The 19,158-nt window shown below is 38.6% G+C and overlaps 1 protein-coding gene across 1 annotated transcript in view; it reads left to right on the top strand.

The window, feature by feature from the left end:
- LOC138760719 (E3 ubiquitin-protein ligase pellino homolog 1) overlaps positions 1 to 18,907 on the top strand; it is a 67,603-nt gene extending 48,696 nt beyond the window's left edge. Inside the window, exons 4-7 of the mRNA XM_069931715.1 lie at positions 228 to 329; positions 12,320 to 12,517; positions 12,602 to 12,790; positions 15,347 to 18,907. Of these exons, the coding sequence (XP_069787816.1) occupies positions 228 to 329; positions 12,320 to 12,517; positions 12,602 to 12,790; positions 15,347 to 15,910 (1,053 nt within the window). The 3' untranslated portion in view covers positions 15,911 to 18,907. The remainder of the gene's footprint in view (positions 1 to 227; positions 330 to 12,319; positions 12,518 to 12,601; positions 12,791 to 15,346) is intronic.
- The last annotated feature ends 251 nt before the right edge of the window (positions 18,908 to 19,158 follow it).

Raw genomic sequence — 19,158 nt, 5'->3', positions numbered from 1 at the left:
TTGATTGGTCAGGCAGCATCACTGATGGTAGTAGTCAGGTTTTTAATTCAATGGCATTCCATTAGAAGTAACAGATAAAAGATCACTGGTTTACAAGACCAGTGCTCTAACCACTGAGCTATTACTGTGTTTCTTCACAAAGCTATCTTTAACATTTGCCAAAGAGCAAATTTATTTCTGGAAAAATCTTTTGTTATATACTTTTCTTTACAATTTATTCTGTATAGGCAATAAGCAACAAGGACCAACACAGCATTTCATATACACTGTCTCGAGCTCAGACAGTGGTGGTGGAATATACACATGACAACAATACAGATATGTTTCAGGTAACATTTCAATTTTTATAGAAGCTATAATGCACATATATTTGAAAGTGATCTGGTCAGTGTTCTAAAAAGCCAAGTTTCCTTGACTCCATAAGAGTTCTCACACACTTAATCATTAAACTAACAAATTAAACTGAGAAGTTTTTTTGAAAATTTTATTTATCATTTGTATCTATATCATTATTGTATGGATAATACAATATTATTCAATGCAAGATGATACAAAATATTTTGTATTTTTCCCCAAAACCCCATCCCCCTCCTCCAAAGATGAAAAGAAAAAGAAAACACCTAGACTATATATTATTCACTAATCATATTCTCTTGATATAACTATTGTATCTCCTGATTATTGATTGAGAGGAGTGGATGTGGATGGGTTTTTATTAACAAATTCCATATGAGAATTTTTATAAGATTTGGGAACCAATCTGATTCCTTAAATTATAAGTAATTTTTTCTAATGGTATACAATTTAGTATTTCAGTGTTCCATCTGTCCATCAATATAATTTTTTTCTGTTTTCCACATCACTGCTACACATTTTTTTTGCTACTGCTATTACTATATTACAAAATTTTTCTTGATATTTATCCAACTTCAATTTCACATCTTCATATATATTACCAAGTAAAAATATTCTTGGATCCTTTTGTATTTTTATCTTCATAATTTGTTCTAATAATATACTCCAATCTTTCCAAGATGTTTCCACTTTAACACAGGACCAAACTGGGTGTACAAAGGTCCCTACTTCCTTATTACATTATATCTGAATAATTAGTGTTTAATCCTTTTAATTTATATGGAGTAATAATACAAATGATTTTTTTTTTAAAAAAAATATATATATATATACTATACATTTGATATCTAACATTAATTGTATTTGTTACACTCTCTTGGCACAATCTTGAACAAACTTATTGAATTTGTATATTTAAATCTTTTTCACATCTTTGTTTTGATTTATGTGGTTCTTTTTTTCCCATAGTCTCTCTTTCTTTGGCTTGGCTTCGCGGACGAAGATTTATGGAGGGGGTAAAAAGTCCACGTCAGCTGCAGGCTCGTTTGTGGCTGACAAGTCCGATGCGGGACAGGCAGACACGATTGCAGCGGTTGCAAGGGAAAATTGGTTGGTTGGGGTTGGGTGTTGGGTTTTTCCTCCTTTGCCTTTTGTCAGTGAGGTGGGCTCTGCGGTCTTCTTCAAAGGAGGTTGCTGCCCGCCAAACTGTGAGGCGCCAAGATGCACGGTTTGAGGCGTTATCAGCCCACTGGCGGTGGTCAATGTGGCAGGCACCAAGAGATTTCTTTAGGCAGTCCTTGTACCTTTTCTTTGGTGCACCTCTGTCACGGTGGCCAGTGGAGAGCTCGCCATATAACACGATCTTGGGAAGGCGATGGTCCTCCATCTGGAGACGTGACCCATCCAGCGCAGCTGGATCTTCAGCAGCGTGGACTCGATGCTGTCGACCTCTGCCATCTCGAGTACTTCGACGTTAGGGGTGTAAGCGCTCCAATGGATGTTGAGGATGGAGCGGAGACAACGCTGGTGGAAGCGTTCTAGGAGCCGTAGGTGGTGCCGGTAGAGGACCCATGATTCGGAGCCGAACAGGAGTGTGGGTATGACAACGGCTCTGTATACGCTTATCTTTGTGAGGTTTTTCAGTTGGTTGTTTTTCCAGACTCTTTTGTGTAGTCTTCCAAAGGCGCTATTTGCCTTGGCGAGTCTGTTGTCTATCTCATTGTCGATCCTTGCATCTGATGAAATGGTGCAGCCGAGATAGGCAAACTGGTTGACCGTTTTGAGTTTTGTGTGCCCGATGGAGATGTGGGGGGGCTGGTAGTCATGGTGGGGAGCTGGCTGATGGAGGACCTCAGTTTTCTTCAGGCTGACTTCCAGGCCAAACATTTTGGCAGTTTCCGCAAAGCAGGACGTCAAGCGCTGAAGAGCTGGCTCTGAATGGGCAACTAAAGCGGCATCATCTGCAAAGAGTAGTTCACGGACAAGTTTCTCTTGTGTCTTGGTGTGAGCTTGCAGGCGCCTCAGATTGAAGAGACTGCCATCCGTACGGTACCGGATGTAGACAGCGTCTTCATTGTTGGGGTCTTTCATGGCTTGGTTCAGCATCATGCTGAAGAAGATTGAAAAGAGGGTTGGTGCGAGAACACAGCCTTGCTTCACGCCATTGTTAATGGAGAAGGGTTCAGAGAGCTCATTGCTGTATCTGACCCGACCTTGTTGGTTTTCGTGCAGTTGGATAATCATGTTGAGGAACTTTGGGGGACATCCGATGCGCTCTAGTATTTGCCAAAGCCCTTTCCTGCTCACGGTGTCGAAGGCTTTGGTAAGGTCAACAAAGGTGATGTAGAGTCCTTTGTTTTGTTCTCTGCACTTTTCTTGGAGCTGTCTGAGGGCAAAGACCATGTCAGTGGTTCCTCTGTTTGTGCGAAAGCCGCACTGTGATTCTGGGAGAATATTCTCGGCGACACTAGGTATTATTCTATTTAGGAGAATCCTAGTGAAGATTTTGCCTGCAATGGAGAGCAACGTGATTCCCCTGTAGTTTGAGCAGTCTGATTTCTCGCCTTTGTTTTTGTACAGGGTGATGATGGTGGCATCACGAAGATCCTGAGGCAGTTTACCTTGGTCCCAACAAAGCTTGAAAAACTCATGCAGTTTGGCATGCAGAGTTTTGCCACCAGCCTTCCAGACTTCTGGGGGGATTCCATCCATACCTGCTGCTTTGCCACTTTTCAGTTGTTCGATTGCCTTATATGTCTCATCCAGGGTGGGAACCTCATCCAGCTCTAGCCTTAGGGGCTGTTGAGGGAGCTGGAGCAGGGCGGAATCTTGGACTGAGCGGTTGGCACTGAAAAGAGATTGGAAGTGTTCTGACCATCGGTTGAGGATGGAGATCTTGTCGCTGAGGAGGACTTTGCCGTCTGAGCTGCGCAGCGGGCTTTGGACTTGGGGTGAGGGGCCGTACACAGCCTTTAGAGCCTCGTAGAAACCCCTGAAGTCGCCAATGTCCGCGCTGAGCTGTGTTCGTTTGGCGAGGCTAGTCCACCACTCATTTTGGATCTCCCGGAGTTTGCGCTGAAGATGGCTGCATGCGCGACGGAAGGCTTGTTTCTTCTCTGGACAGGACGGCTTTGTAAGGTGAGCCTGGTGGGCAGCTCGCTTCTTTGCCAGCAGCTCCTGGATTTCCTGGCTGTTTTCGTCAAACCAGTCCTTGTTTTTCCTGGAGGAGAAGCCCAGTACCTCTTCAGTGGATTGCAGTATGGTAGTCTTCAACTGATCCCAGAGGGTTTCAGGGGACGGGTCCGTGAGGCGGGTTGCAACGTCGAGCTTTGCTTTGAGGTTTGCCTGGAAGTTTCCTCTCGCTTCGTCTGACTGCAGGTTTCCAACATTGAACCTCTTTCTGGGGGCTTTATTGTTCCTGGGCTTTGGCTTGAAGTGAAGGTTGAGCTTGCAGCGAACCAGCCGGTGGTCAGTGTGGCATTCCGCGCTAGGCATGACCCTGGTGTGGAGCACATCTTGTTTGTCACTTTCTCGCACCAGGATGTAGTCCAGGAGGTGCCATAGTATCTTAGAACTTTATATACATATTTGTAATTAATGTATCTGTAAGGTTCTAACTCTTATTGACTATTGTTACGAGCCCAGAAGACCCATAAACCCAGCAGCAGTAGATATTCACCAAGACAAATGGTAACTTAAAGGTTGCTTTTAATTATCTTTAAACATGAAAACAGAATCACACTTTAACTTAACTAACCTAACTTAAACCCCTTCTAATTCTAAGCACACATGTATGTAATGTGTGTGTAAATTCAGAAAAGTTATTAGGTTCACAGTCCAATCTCACTTCTCATTCCTCCAAGTTCACTGGTTCCAGGCCATTCTTACACTGTGCACAGAATTTAACATGTATAAAGTTCACCAAGCTTTGGTGCTCGAAAGGTAAATGGTTACCGCTCAAGAAGGTTCTTGTTGGTTTTCAGAGAGTTATGTTGTTCCAGGACATCCATAACTGATGTACTTCTATCAGTCACCTCAGTGTCTTGCTGACGAAACATGCCCCCTCAGAGTTCTCCAAATGATAACTCTTTCTTTCAGGCCACCACAGAGTTCCTTTCTGTTTCACTTAATCCAAGTAAACATTAGATAGCCAGTCCTCTCTTGCATGAACCACAAGGGCTGTGTCTAGGCCATCTTCCAAACTTCCTGTTCAACACTGTATGATCTTCTATCTAAATCAGATATTAAATAAAATAACAGAAAACAATATACCAAAGAATCCAGAGATCTTCCTCCTAAGTAACATAAAAAACAAAGAATTTGGAATTGATTTGGAGGATGCACAAAAAAGATTTGTTAAGATAGCTCTAGCCGTAGCAAAAAAATGTATTATGTCAACCTGGAAATTGGAAGATAATTTGAAAATACAACAATGGTATATAGAAATGAATAAATGTATTCCATTAGAAAAAATAACAGTTTAAGAAATAATATTGAAATATTCGAACAAATATGGGAACCTTACATTAAATACAATAGCGAAAACCTACCGGGGACAATCATTACCTAAGTTAACGGAAGGAAAAGGAAATGAAAAGAATGGACTCAGTAGAATTTCTGGTGTATTTTTATTGAATGACAACATTGTCTGACTGGTTTAATGTATCCTAGATTTTATACCTTAAATGGACGGGAGGGGGGGGGAGAAAATGGCACTGTATATGTGTGAAAAGGAAAAAGTGTGTACCATGGTTAATGTGATTTATGGTGTGAAAAATAAAAAATAAAAAAAAAAACACTGTATGATCTTCTCTCTCTCTCTCTCTCTCTCTCTCTCTCTCTCTCTCTCTCTCTCTCTCTCTCTCTGTCTGCCTCTCTGTCTGTCTGAACAGCAAATTCTCCTTTCAGACAGCAGCGGCTCCAGCCTGCTCTTTCATCTGTTCCCTTGATAATCAATAATCCATTAGTGACGTCTCTTGAGCTGTGAGAAACCACTGTCTCTAGTTTTTCAAATAAGATCTGTTTTAAAGTATTTGCATGTGATCTACTCAAAAAAACCTTTCCCAATTTATCTCCCAAAAACATTTCTATATACTCTCAGACTATGGTCTTCTAGATCATCATTTATGATGTTAACAGCATTAGTTGCTCATCAATAGATTTACTTTATTATTTGACAATACCACTCAGTCTGTGACTAGTAACAAAAAGAAATTCATTGAAAAATAATTTCAAATTATTAGAAGTTGAAGTAAGCTGCAGAGGATTTGTAGCTTCATTGACATCAAGACTATTCTGGGAATTGGGAGTGTACAGTAATATTTAAAAGTTAGATTTCATGCAATTGTGTTCTAAAAGTATGAACAATCCAACATTGACACTTGCATAGTCTTCTAACATTTTTGGCTAATCATATGCCTAAGTGATCAGTTTCAAATATTAAATATATCAAAGAGTGAAATATATAAATATAGCAATGTGTAATAAAACTCTATTTTCATTAACATTGTTAAAAGAGCTCTTCCTCTGCTGCATTGATGACTACATTGATGCTGCCTCATGCATTTTAATGATGAGCTCATCAACTTTATCCACTTTGCTGCTAACTTTCACCCTGACCTCAAATTCACTTGGTTGGGGGAGAAACTACAGAATTTTCTACAAATCCACCAATTCCCATAGTTATCTCCACAACACCTCTTCACACCATTCCCCTGTAAGGATTTTCTTTCAATTCCTCCACCTCCATCATCTGCTCCCAGGTTGAGGTCTTTCATTCCAGAATATCTGAGATGTCCTTCTTCAAAAATCATGGCTTCCCCTCTTCTGCCATCAACTCCGCCCTTATCTGAATCTCTTGCATTCCCACAGAACTGCCCTGGCTCCCTCCACACCTAGACATAACAAGGACAGGATTACCCTTGTCCTCAGTGAGCACGTCACTAGTCACTGTATTCAATGTGATCCTCCACAATTTCTGCCACCTACAATATGATCCCATCAACTGACATATCTTCCCCTCTTTGCTTTCCACAGGGACCGCTCCCTTTATGAATCCCTTGTCCGTATATTCCAATTAATTGTCCCCTCAGTACTGTGACAGAATATGTTGTGTGTGTGTGATATAGATAGATATGTTTTGGGGAGATAAATTGTGGCAGGTTTTTTTAGTTTAGGTCACATACAAACACTTCAAAACAGATCTCATTTAAAATACTGGAACTCTGCTCAAGCCAGACAGTCCAGTCCCCAAGAGACTTCACCAATGGATTGTTGTTTTGAAATGCCACAGGTGAAAGAACTCATTAGGTTCAGAATTAGCCCTGATAATTCTGAGTGGAGGTTGCTGTTCTAAGAGGGTCATGTGGTTTTGCAAACATAGAAGGAAAACAAGCTTTTCTCAGAGAGAGAGAGAGAGAGAGAGTGAGAATTCAGTTCAGCAGCAGCAACTGGGACTGGAACAGGACAAGCTGGCAAACTTGTGGAAAAACCTAATTTTGAAGACGGGTTGTGAGTTCTTAGTTCAGCCTGGTCAAAGCCCTTGTGGTCCATACAGGAGGAGATGGCTGACTGTAAAATGTTCCACTTGAAATAAGGGAAACAAAAAGGAACTCTGGTGACCTGAAAGAGGGATGGGGCAAGTTTCTTCGGCATGACACTGACGTGACTGATTAAAAGCCTGGTGAAATTCATAAATGTTAAATTCTGTGCACGGTACAAGAATTGTCTGAAACTAGTGAACTGGGGGGAATGAGAAGTGAGATTGGACTGTGAATTAAAGAACATTTCTAAACTTACACACACATTACATACACATGCGCTTAGAATTAGAAGGGGGTTGTTAGGTTAAGTTAATAGTAATAAGTTAAGGTTTAATCCTGTTTTCATGATTAAAGATAATAAAACCAACATTTGTTTAAGTAACCATTTGTCTTAGTGAATATCTATTGCTGCTGGGTTTTTGGGTCCTCTGGGTTCGTAACATTTTGGGGCTCGTCCTTTCAGATTGAAAATTGGAGCTAATTTAAAGCTTGTGTGTGTGGAAAACAATAGCAATGGATGTGATACATTTTTGTCACAACCATCACCTGAAGAGCAAGAGAAAAGAGGAACTGATGGTTATTTCCAAGGCATTACAACTGACTGAAGTCAAGCATTGGATGAGGAAAATACAAATACAGAAGATTATAGTGAAATATAAATGAGGGAAAATTTGTTGAGAAAGACTTAAATAGAGGATAGATCTTTTGAATTGCAATTGGAGTTGGAGAAACTGAGGATGGAAGAGGAAAGGGAAAAATTGAACTTTGAGTTGCAGAGACCACAATCCATTAGTGAAGTAACTTGGGCATTCCCCAAAATTTTTCCAAATGTATTCGGAGCTGGCCTGTCAAGCTTGAGCAGAGGTCCAGTGTTTTAAATGAGATCTGTTTTGATGTGACCTTTATTTTAAAAAAAATCCTGCCACATTTTATCTCCCAAAATCGTATCTATATTCAATATAAAACATAACAATATCTACTACCCCAGTGACTGCAGGAAATGATACAATTGTGCCCATTACCTCCTCATCACCATTCGGCTACCCAAACAGTCCTTCCAAGTAAAACAACACTTCACATGAATATGCTGGGGTCATCTATTGCACTCGGTGTTCCTGTTGTGGCCCCCTCTACATTGAAGAACTAAACACAGACTGGTAAATTATCTTGTTGAGTATCTTCACTCTGTCGGTAGCAATAACAAGGATCTCCCGGTGGCCAACCATTTCAATGCCACACCCCATTCTTCAACCAGCATATCTGTCCATGACCTCATCCACTGCTAAACAGAAATTACCCACAAATTGGAGGAACAATAATAAATATTCCATGGCGTACTCTCCCACCAGATGGCATTAACATTGACTTCTCCAGTTTCCATTAAACCCCTCCCATGTCTCTTTCCCTATCTTCTTTCCTCCACCACCTTCCCCCTCCATTCAGAGAGCCATCCCCTCTCCCTATTACCTCGGCTGTTTTTTCTCCTGCCTGTCTTTGCATCTCCCCCTTCCCTCCTTTCTCCCCCCCACCTTTTTATTCAGTTGCCTGCCTGCTTTTTGCTTATGCCTTGTTAAAGGGCTTGTGCGCGGAATATTGGTTATATCCATTTGCTTCCTATAGATTCTGCGTGACCTGCTGAGTTTCTCCAGTAATATTGCACTGCAAGCACAGCGCCTGCAACCTTTCAAAATAACTGCTCCTGTATTCAAATGCTCCACCATCCCTTTTCCAGTCTATTGCTATTCAGAGATTTTGATCTATTTATAGCACCTAAGTGGAGGAAAAATTACATTTTATTGACTTTAAACTGCAGCTGCCAATTTTGTTTCCACTGCCAAATAATTTATTATAAGAACCATAAGAAAAGGGAGCAGGAGTAGGCCATCCGGTCATCAAGCCTGCTCCATCATTCATTGAGGTCATGGCTGATCTGATGATAGGCTCCTTAATCACCTACCTGCCTTTTCACCTTATCTTGCAATTCTCCTATGGTTTTATCCAACCTTGTCTTAAATATATTTACTGAGTTAGTCTGCCTTTGCTGCATATGCCTGATGGATCCATTTTGCTCCAGATGCCTTGCTCTTTCTTCTTTAATGATAGCTTCAAGCATTTTCCCAACTACAGATGTCAAGCTGACTGGCCTATTGTTCCCTGCTATTTTCCTCCATCCTTTTTTTGAATAATGGTGCCGTCTTCCAATCCACTGGGACCTGTCCAGAGAATTTTGGTAAATTATCACCAAAGCCTTGACTATAACTTCTGCCATTTCTTTCAGTACCCTGGGATGCATACAGGGGATTGGTCTATCTTTAGACCCTCATGTTTTCTGAGTACTACCTATTACATCCAGATCCTCACCTGCCATCACATCCATAATATCTGTATTTGGCATGTTCAATGTGACCTCCACCGTGATTACTGGCACAAAATAATCTATTCACAGCTGCAGCCATTTCCTCATTACCCAATATAGATTTCCCCCTTCTCATCTTTCAGGGGACCAACCTTCACTTTAGCCACCCATTTGCGATTTATATAATTATAAAAACTTTTGTCCATTTTTATATTTTGTGCTAATTTTTTATAGTCTACCTTTCCTCTCTTTATTGCTTGCTTTCTGGTTCTTTGTTGCTTTTTAACGATTTCCCAATCCTCCAATTTCCCACTGCTCTTGATGACTATATGCATGAGCTTTTAGTTTGATGCCTTCCTTTATTTTAGTTATCCAAGGCTGGCTGCCCCCATCCTTATTGCCCTTGCTTTTGAGCACTGAAAAATCTCTGAACGTCTTCCATTGGTCCTCAACCGTCCCTCCATGTAGCCTGTGTTCCCAGTTTACCCTAACCAACTCCTCCCTCATCCCCTTGTTCAGCATAACATGCTGGTTTTAGACTAAACTATTGCACCCTCCATTTCTGAGAAACTCAGTCATACTGTGATCATTCTTTCCAAGAGGATCCCTAACTACAATATCACTAATTTTGTCTCATTGGACAGAACCCATCATGTATGCATTCTATGAAGTCCTCCTCAGAGTTGCCTTGACCGATCTGATTCACTCTATGTGCGTGTTAAAGTCCCTCATGATAACTGCTGTAATATCCTTGCTTGTCTGATATTTCTTGGTTTATGGCATGTGCCACTGTAATGTTATTATTGGGTGGTCTATAGACCACTCCCATCAGTGATTATGTATTATGAATAGCTGGGGCCCAAGCAATAATCCCTGCCTTTCCCCATGAGTTGCTGCCTTCCACCTTGGAAACAAGGTGTCTGTTAATGAATTCACATTACTGACATTTTACATGCTTTCTGTTTCTAATCTAACACTTATATGGAACCTCTCAAAAAAATTAAAATCAACAATTCCCTTTATCCTTTCCACTGTAGATTAAGTATTTTTCTTTGTATGGTCTCATACTCTTAATTTTACATCCATAGTGGTTTTAAAGGTCTGTAATTTTTTTAAATCTTCCTCTTTCAAAGTTATTTTCCCACCCTTCAATTGTTGAGCTGTGCCAGAGTTAAGAGTTGTGCATTTATAACTTAATGCATCCATATTTCTAGGCCAACTTCCATTATTACTCTGGATGCAAATTATTAAGACTTGAGGATTTGTCACCTTTAGCCTATTAATTTTCTCAACATTCTTTTCTGATGTTGAATTCCTTAAATTCTTACTTTCTGGGCACTTATACCCTATGGTATCTCCTCTCTGAAGACGCTTCCAAACTATTTGTTTAATTATTTTGCATTTTTTCCAAATTATTTACCTAATTTCTGACTGGAGAGGATCTGCATTGTCTTCAGTAATTTACTTTTTTTTTAAAATACAGCATTCCAAATTGCACTCCATTAACCTATACCCGGTACATTTTTTGAAGGGTGGGAGGAAACAAGCCCTCAGATAAAACCGATGCAGACATGTGGAGAATGTACAAACTCCTTACAGATGGTGCAAGATTCAAACCTGGATCCGGTCCCAAATGCTGGCGCCGTAAAGGGGTTGTGCTAACTGCTATGCCAACTGTGTGCCGCCCAGGGTTATGATTTCATGTCATAATCCATTGTCCCTCTCAACCTTTTTGTCTTCCATTGTTGAATTCTCAACTGTTCTCAATCCTTCCCTACTACTTTTTGGGAAGTATTTTATGCCATCTCTTAGATTCCAATTACTTTATTAGCCATGATTGAGCAGTCTTTGATTTTTGTGCCTCCTGAATAACTTATAATTTGTATATTTTTAAATATCAATTTCCTTTCCTTTCCACTATTAACCCACAATAAATTTATGCAATTTATACCTTTTATAGTTTCTGTTTGTTTGGATTCAGGACTTAATTTTCTGATTTCTATCACTTTGTTCTTCATGTTGTTGAATTCTACCAGCAGATCCTCTAGTGGTAAAGACATTCTGTTTTCTCTCAAAACCTTGTGCCTTCTTAGCAATACCTTTGGATCCAAGGGCAGACAAACTATCACCTTGGATGTGTGATTTTACAGATTCTTCAATCAAAAGAACTTGTGGTTAATTTTGTGGTGATGGTCTGATCAACATATTGTGCCCATATTTAGGCATTTCCAGGTGCTAATTAGCAATAAAATCAGTACCTCTTTTGGCTATCGATAGTCTATAAGATTAGTATTAATGCTGCTTGTCTCAAAATCCAAGATGTTTGAGATTGTGCTCATCACCTTATCTCTGTCATCTATCTTACTGACAGTAAACTGAGATCGACTGATTTTGTTTCTCAGCAATTTGCAGTTGAATATGATTTTGATCCTTGTGGTGATTAGATAATGGTTATTCTGAGAATTTTTGAGACTTCTCTCAATAATTCCTTGCCACATAATTTGTTCCTCAGTATTTTTTTTAAACTTTGGATTTTGCTCTCTGCCAGAGATTCCAGGTATGATCATTGCATTCAAGTTCAATCATTGTTGTATCTCTTTGCAACAAATGCTATGGCCGGTGGAAGAAAGTAAGACTGAAAGAGCAATAGTTTTTCAAGAATTATTTTGGAGAAAATGTTAATTTATCTTAAAAACAGAGGGAAAAAGGGTGAATAGAATTTTAAAAGAAAACAAGTTGGGGCTAACTTCCTTCAAAACTGTAATCTACCCTTTATTTACCAATTATGTAACTTTTTACACTCTTGATTTTTGAGATGAGTTGTAATCAGTACTTTTCAGACCACCTCAATACAAGAACTGCTCGGCTCACCAGTAGTGAGTACTCAAAGCTTGAGCTTCACTATCTCATCTTTGTACATCTGCTTTGAGATGTTCTTCTGATTTTGCAGATTGGATCAGTCATTTGAACAACAAGTATTGGGAAAGTTGGCTAATATTAGATTGGGGGTGGGGTGGGTGAAATTATTGATAAAGTGGATTTTTATTTTCCTGTTTTTCTTCATTAGATTGGCCGATCAACTGAAAGTCCAATTGATTTTGTGGTGACAGATACTGTACCAGGAAGTCAAAGTAATGCTGATACTCAGTCTGCTCAAAGCACCATATCAAGATTCGCATGTCGCATTATATGTGAAAGGAGTCTTCCGTACACTGCTAGGATATTTGCAGCTGGATTTGACTCATTTAAAAATATATTCCTAGGAGTAAGTTCAAATTTGAAAAATAAACTGTGTCTATGTAATCTTTAGGTTTAAACTTGGGCCCCAATGATTTTCTTCTCCTTTCAGGAGAAGGCTGCTAAATGGAAAACCTCTGATGCTCAAATGGATGGCTTAACCACAAATGGGGTACTTGTGATGCATCCAAGGCTTGGATTTACAGAAGATTCCAAACCAGGAGTCTGGAGAGAGATATCAGTTTGTGGCAATGTCTTTACTTTGAGAGAAACTAGATCAGCACAGCAACGAGGAAAAATGGTAGGCTTTAAGGAATATTCATCTGTATGTGCATTGATAATAACATTACAAAGATTTTCTTGAATTGTATAATTCACTATACTGTATAGTCAATATATAATTGTTTTAATAAGGAAGTCTGCCATTAAAATAGTTGGACAGTAAAATCCCTGTTTTTTAGAATTCACTCAACTGGCCAAAAATAAATAAATAGATAGAAAGATTCAAATGACTGAGACTGGGCAGATGGTGGGGGGAGGGGGGAAGAGAAGCACTGAGACTTCATTGGAGACGCATAGGTTTGCACCTCTAAAGTAGCAATGCTCCTTAACATGCGCACATTCTTTTCGCTATCGCCACTTACATGGAGGTGAGCCAGGTTGTCAGCGCAAGAAAGATGGTAGAATGCACCAAGGGCCTGACCAGGATACTTGCATGGAGGTGAGTCAGGCTGGCAGGGCAAATAAGATGTGGCGACGATTGTCCTATATGCCGGCATGTACAGTATGGTTTTTTTTAAAGTTTAAAATTGGCAGGGGTTAATTATGATGATGGCACAGTTAGCATAGGGCTAGCACAACAGTTACAGTGCTTGCGATTGGAGTTCGAAGTTAAATTTGGTAAGTTATGGGAATTACTAGAATCATAGAATGCTACAGCACAGAAAACAGACTATTTGGCCCTTCTAGTCTGTGCTGACTTGTTTAGCAAGTCCCAATAACTTCCCCATTCCATAACCCTCCAGACCTCTCCAATCCATGTATCTATCCAATTATTCTTAACTCAAGATAGTCTGCACCCACCATATCATTCCATACTCCACCACATTGAGTGAAGAAGTTCCCCCCAAACCTTTCCCTTTCACCCTAAAGCCATGTCCTCTTGTGTTTATCTCTCCTAATTTCAGTGGAGAGCCTACTCAAATTTACTGTCTATACCCCTCATAATTTTATAAATCAATTAATTTCCCCTTATTCTTCATTCCAAGGAATAAAGTTCTAACTTGTTTAATCTTTCCCTGTAACTCAACTCCTGAAGACCCAGCAACATCCTAGTAAATATTCTCTGCACTCTTTCAATCTTTGTGATACCCTTCCTGTAGCTAGGAGACGAGAACTGCACACAATATTCGAAATTTTGGCTCACCAATGTCTTATAATAACTTCAACATAACATTCCCAACTCATACATTCAATACTTTTCCTTTATAAATGCCAAGATGCCAAAATCTTTTTTTTTTACACCCCTGTCCACCTCCAATGCCACCTTCAGGGAACAATGTACCTGTATCCCAAGGTCTTTCCTATTCCAAAATGCAATATCTCATATTTGTCTGTATTAAACTCCATTATCCATTTAATGGCCCACTCTCGCATTTGGTCCAGATCCCTCTGCAAGTTTTGAAAATCTTCCTCACTGTCCACTACTCCTCCTATCTTTGTGATCAGCAAATTTGTTGATCCCATTTACCATGTTATCATCCAAATCATTGATTAAAGTGAACTTTACATAATTAAAATCTACAATACTGAGTTTTTAAAAAAATTACTTTACATTTTGCATGGTCTTGCCTTTTAAACGATGTATTCTTCTCAATCAACCAGAAAATTTGCATATCTGACATCTGCGATCCCTGTAGGTGCCAGATAATGGAGATTTTATTGTTGTTCAAATTTGAACAGCTCAAATCTATATATCACGAAATTCAGAGTATTGAATTTAGTGCAATGTTCGAGCCATTTGGAATATAATTGAATAAATACAAGTTGCTATGTACTTGAAATGTTGTACATATTCTCCCACAAGCAAAGTTGCTACTATTTACCTCATGTTAAGTACATGATTGTTAAGATGCTGAATGCTGAGATTTGCCATGTAAGCTAATAGCCTGCTATCTGCTATTTTTGATCCATTACATTTCTGATTTTAATGTTTCCAGATTGTTAATATAACTGCCTTACTCCTAGAACTTTCAACATGTACAGGTATATGTACTGAACCCTTTGTATCATTAGTCAATAAGGTTAAGGAGGTGGATGTAGATACAAGATCATACCTGGCTGAAGTTGTATTTCCCCAACTGCCACCATATAGCTGCTAATATTTGTTCTTAAACTTTGTCAATGATTAATAATTCCTAAGACAAGATAGGAATGATACTTAGTCTCCATTGAGTTTTAAATTAATCTGCTTTGCCTTCAGGAAGAAATTTGTTGCAAGATAATTTAAGTCTCGCTATACTTATGCAAGAGAGGAATTAAAAATACCCGCTATATCATTTAAATCTCACTGATTTTATGCCATTCCCTATGAACATCCCCATGCCAAACTCTTGAAACAGTTGGTTAAAGTGGATTTGAAGCTAACTCTGTGTCCTCCCCCCGCTCTTCCCAAATCTGAGATTAGTTATGCCAAATCTAGGTCCAGCCATTTGTATCTGAGCTAGCTAGTATGTTAAATTGAAGCTATTTGCCAGTCTACATTTTTAAAAAAAACCTTTCTTTATAATGGCAGTAAGATACAAACATTTTATCATTAGTATAAGTAACTTGTAATATGCACTTCCATTTGCCTCAGGTTGAAAATGAAAGCAACGTTTTGCAGGATGGTTCTTTAATAGATCTCTGTGGAGCAACGTTACTCTGGCGCACTGCAGAAGGACTTGCACATACTCCTACAGTAAAGCACCTAGAAGCCCTTCGCCAGGAGATAAATGCAGCCAGACCACAGTGCCCAGTTGGATTTAACACACTTGCTTTCCCCAGTATGAAAAGGAAAGACGTGGATGAAAAGCAACCATGGGTGTATCTTAATTGTGGACATGTACATGGTTATCACAACTGGGGAAACAAGGATGAGAGGGATGGAAAAGAGAGAGAGTGCCCCATGTGCCGATCACTAGGCCCATATGTCCCTCTCTGGTTAGGGAGTGAGGCTGGCTTTTACGTTGATGCAGGACCTCCAACCCATGCGTTCAGCCCTTGTGGACATGTGTGCTCAGAAAAGACTACCACTTATTGGTCCCAAATCCCCCTTCCGCATGGCACTCACACTTTCCATGCAGCCTGTCCTTTCTGCTCTACTCAGCTCACTGGGGAACAAGGATATGTACGACTTATTTTCCAGGGACCTCTTGATTAAGGACATGATTTTATTAACTGATGGGTAAATTGATAGTAGGAAGACATTTGATATCTTTCAGAATTATAAGCTAGTTTTCTATATTGAATTCCATGGGTTTTGGATTTTCTGTTCTGACACATAACCTGAATTATGTAATCCTTTGAGGAAAGCAACTTTTTTTTGTGTGTGATGTTGCCTCTGTGACAGGTTTTGATAAGTTTGCATTTGTTAAAAGCAAGCATTTTGAAATGCAAAATTTTCTTGCCCGATATATTAAAAAATCATTACGCTGGACCTGTTTACCGACAACTTTGAAGTTTGTGCTAAAAGATGAGAAACACTTACAGTTGATTAATCTTGTAATGAGATGAATAAATGTATTCCAATTCGACCTACTGTGGCAATTATGACTAATAGTTATTCTGATTCAGTACAGTTTAATTTGTTTCAATACTATTTGCAGAAAACTTTGAGTTTAAATTTAGGAGCATGATGTGTGATTACTTTTGCTCAATTGTTGAAATCATTTTGCTCATTCTGGTTCTGAAGCAGTTACTAGTTTTGTTACCTGTAGAAAACCTATTTCTAAACAGCATTGAAAGGTTTCAGTTACAGACAAATCAAAAGGATTTTGTCAGTTGATTGAGGTAAATGTAATTTCACTTGAACCTGAGTGTTTTACTGCGAAATATCAATAGGCTCAAGTAAGAAAAAATAGAAATTGGGCACATAAAACATTTTATATTTCTTTATCACAAAATAATATTCCACTTCAGTTTCACAGCATAAAGCAGGTTCTTTAGCATATGCCTACATTGAACAGTTTGGAACGGGAAAGCCCTTGTACCAAAATGATTTCTGGTGTACTACAAAGTGATAAATTTACACCATCTTGAATATAGTTGATTGTTTACAGAAGTTCACTTGCTAAACACCTGTTTCTCCAATAATTGAGGATGTTTAAAGCTGGCTTGTTCTGCTGTATAGAAGCTTGAGTTCTGTAGGATCTTTTGTACTAAATTATTGACTGTAATGTATGTAGTTTTAGACATTTGTAGGGGTTAATTAGCATATGTGGAATGCTAATGTTTAACGCTTAAGTCGACATTTTTTTGTGAAGTAATATTAAATAGTGATGTTCAAAACTGCTCTTTTGATTTTAGTCATCTAAATCGTACACCATGCAACCATCTTTTGTCCCTTTTGATTTTAGCTGTAAATAATCAAACTATTTTGGTGCAAAAGAATCTGGCAAGCATTGGCTATTAGTGTCAACAAACTAAATGCTCATGGGAGGATTTGCTGAGTGTGGAAATCAAATTTGATCTAATCTGTTTAATCTTTTTCATTCTAACATCCACATCCCTGTGCATCTCCAATTTTGCCAAGGGCAAAAAAAACCCACTGTTTAAAAAAAAAAGCCACATCATTTTGTGGCTTGACTGAATTACTGACAATGCATTAAGCTCTCAGGATTTAAAATTATTTATCCTTTCATGGATTCTTTGAGCAGATGTTTTTTTTGTTCTGTTTCATAAAATTAATTAAAGAAAAAATCGTTACAATCATATTTGTTTTCTTGGAAAATAAAACTTCATTGGATTTGGCACAACTTTTGGTTGCTTCTGCTGTCTTAGCCAATTGTCAGTATTCAACAAAGTAGAGTTTATTTTGCATCTCGAATTAAACAACTGGATCTGTTGAAAGAGTTTCCTTAAGATATTAAAAAAAACAGCTTGCAAGTTGTTCCACACTGCTTAAGTGAACCTAATTTTGTTTGGTACAAATTTGATCTGTGAAACGGAGAAAATGTTGATCCTTAAAACTAAGTAATCATTTTCACTTCTTGCCTTGTTTCTTTGCTGTTAAGTTGAAACCATGGGACCTTGCCATCTCAGTTTGGAGGCAAGGAGGTTGTCTAAGTACAGTAAAGTTTTGATTGCATATGTTAACAAATATAGTGGAATCTTGGTGCTGTGCTTGATATTTGTGGAAAATATTTCCTTCTACCATCCATATTTACATGGAATATCAGTTCCCCTCATCTTTGAGCAAAAGAGATGCTATCTCAACTTTGCCTTTTGCACAAACCAGCACCACCCAAATACACATGCGACCAATTAACCTACTAACAATGTACATCTTTGAAAGGTAGGCAACACCTTTACACCATCAGCTATCTGGACTGTGGTTTGAATCCTGCGGTGTCTGTAAGGAGTTTGTACATTCTCCCTGAGTCTGCGTGGGTTTTCTCCAGGGGCTCTGGTTTCCTCCCACCATTCAAAATTGTACTGGGGGTGTAGGGAAATTGGGTGGAATGGACTCAAGGGCCGAATAGCTTGTGACTGTGCTAGATGTGTAAATTTAAATAAATGAATAAAACCAAAGCAGCCAGTGGAAACCCATGCATCCATGGGCAGAATAAACAAACTTTGTACAGCCTGGGTAGCTAGAGCTGTAAAAATTGTGATTAAATTTTGGGGGCTTGCCATTCATTTTCCTAAAATGAATAAGATAAATCACAGCTGTCCATGTGATTCATGATACTGACTTGAATATCTTCAAATTATTCTGTACTGACATCACAAATTGGTTAGCTGGGTTTCATATTGCTAAGAAGGGGGGAACTTTGTGGTTTTGCTAATTTTCTTTATTCAGTGGAATAATTTGCATGCCTTTTTAAAGCTAGAGGATGTAATTTGTTCAACATCAGCTTGCTGCATTAAAACTAAAGAATTTAGTGACTTCCAAATATTTTGGCTAACATTGGGAGTAAATTCATTCCTTGCCTTCCTAATTTCCATTCTGACTAAAGCAAGATTTTTTTTTACAAATTTCCTTACATGATGTTGTTTAATAGACATCATGCATTATTTAAAATTAGGTTAAAACTATCAAGTACAATTTTAGTTAATCTCGTGTCAGAACTACTTCACAATGTTTTTGCATGTATGCTTGAATCTGTCTTTGCTGTATTAGTAAAACTGAAATAAAAATCAGGAGTTTTGTGCTTTTCTTCATTTTTTGATGGATTACTTGCTTAATTAATGTAATGAAATAAAATTAAAAGTGGCTGAATGTAGGTTATTTGGGGATTAAAGTTCAAATTTATTATCAGAGTACATACATGATCTCAAACAACCCTGAGATTCTTTTTAAACTCGTGCTGAAATTGATTCATTTCACAGACATTTAAATAAATGTACATTTCCAAATGTTTTATAAAACTTGTGAATAAAAATAAAAGTATTAGTGCACTGCTTTAG

This window comes from Narcine bancroftii, chromosome 4 (assembly GCF_036971445.1).
Source record: "Narcine bancroftii isolate sNarBan1 chromosome 4, sNarBan1.hap1, whole genome shotgun sequence".
Taxonomy (NCBI): domain Eukaryota; kingdom Metazoa; phylum Chordata; class Chondrichthyes; order Torpediniformes; family Narcinidae; genus Narcine; species Narcine bancroftii.
Note: the sequence above shows the minus strand (reverse complement) of the source record. Positions and strands in the feature narration are given on the sequence as shown.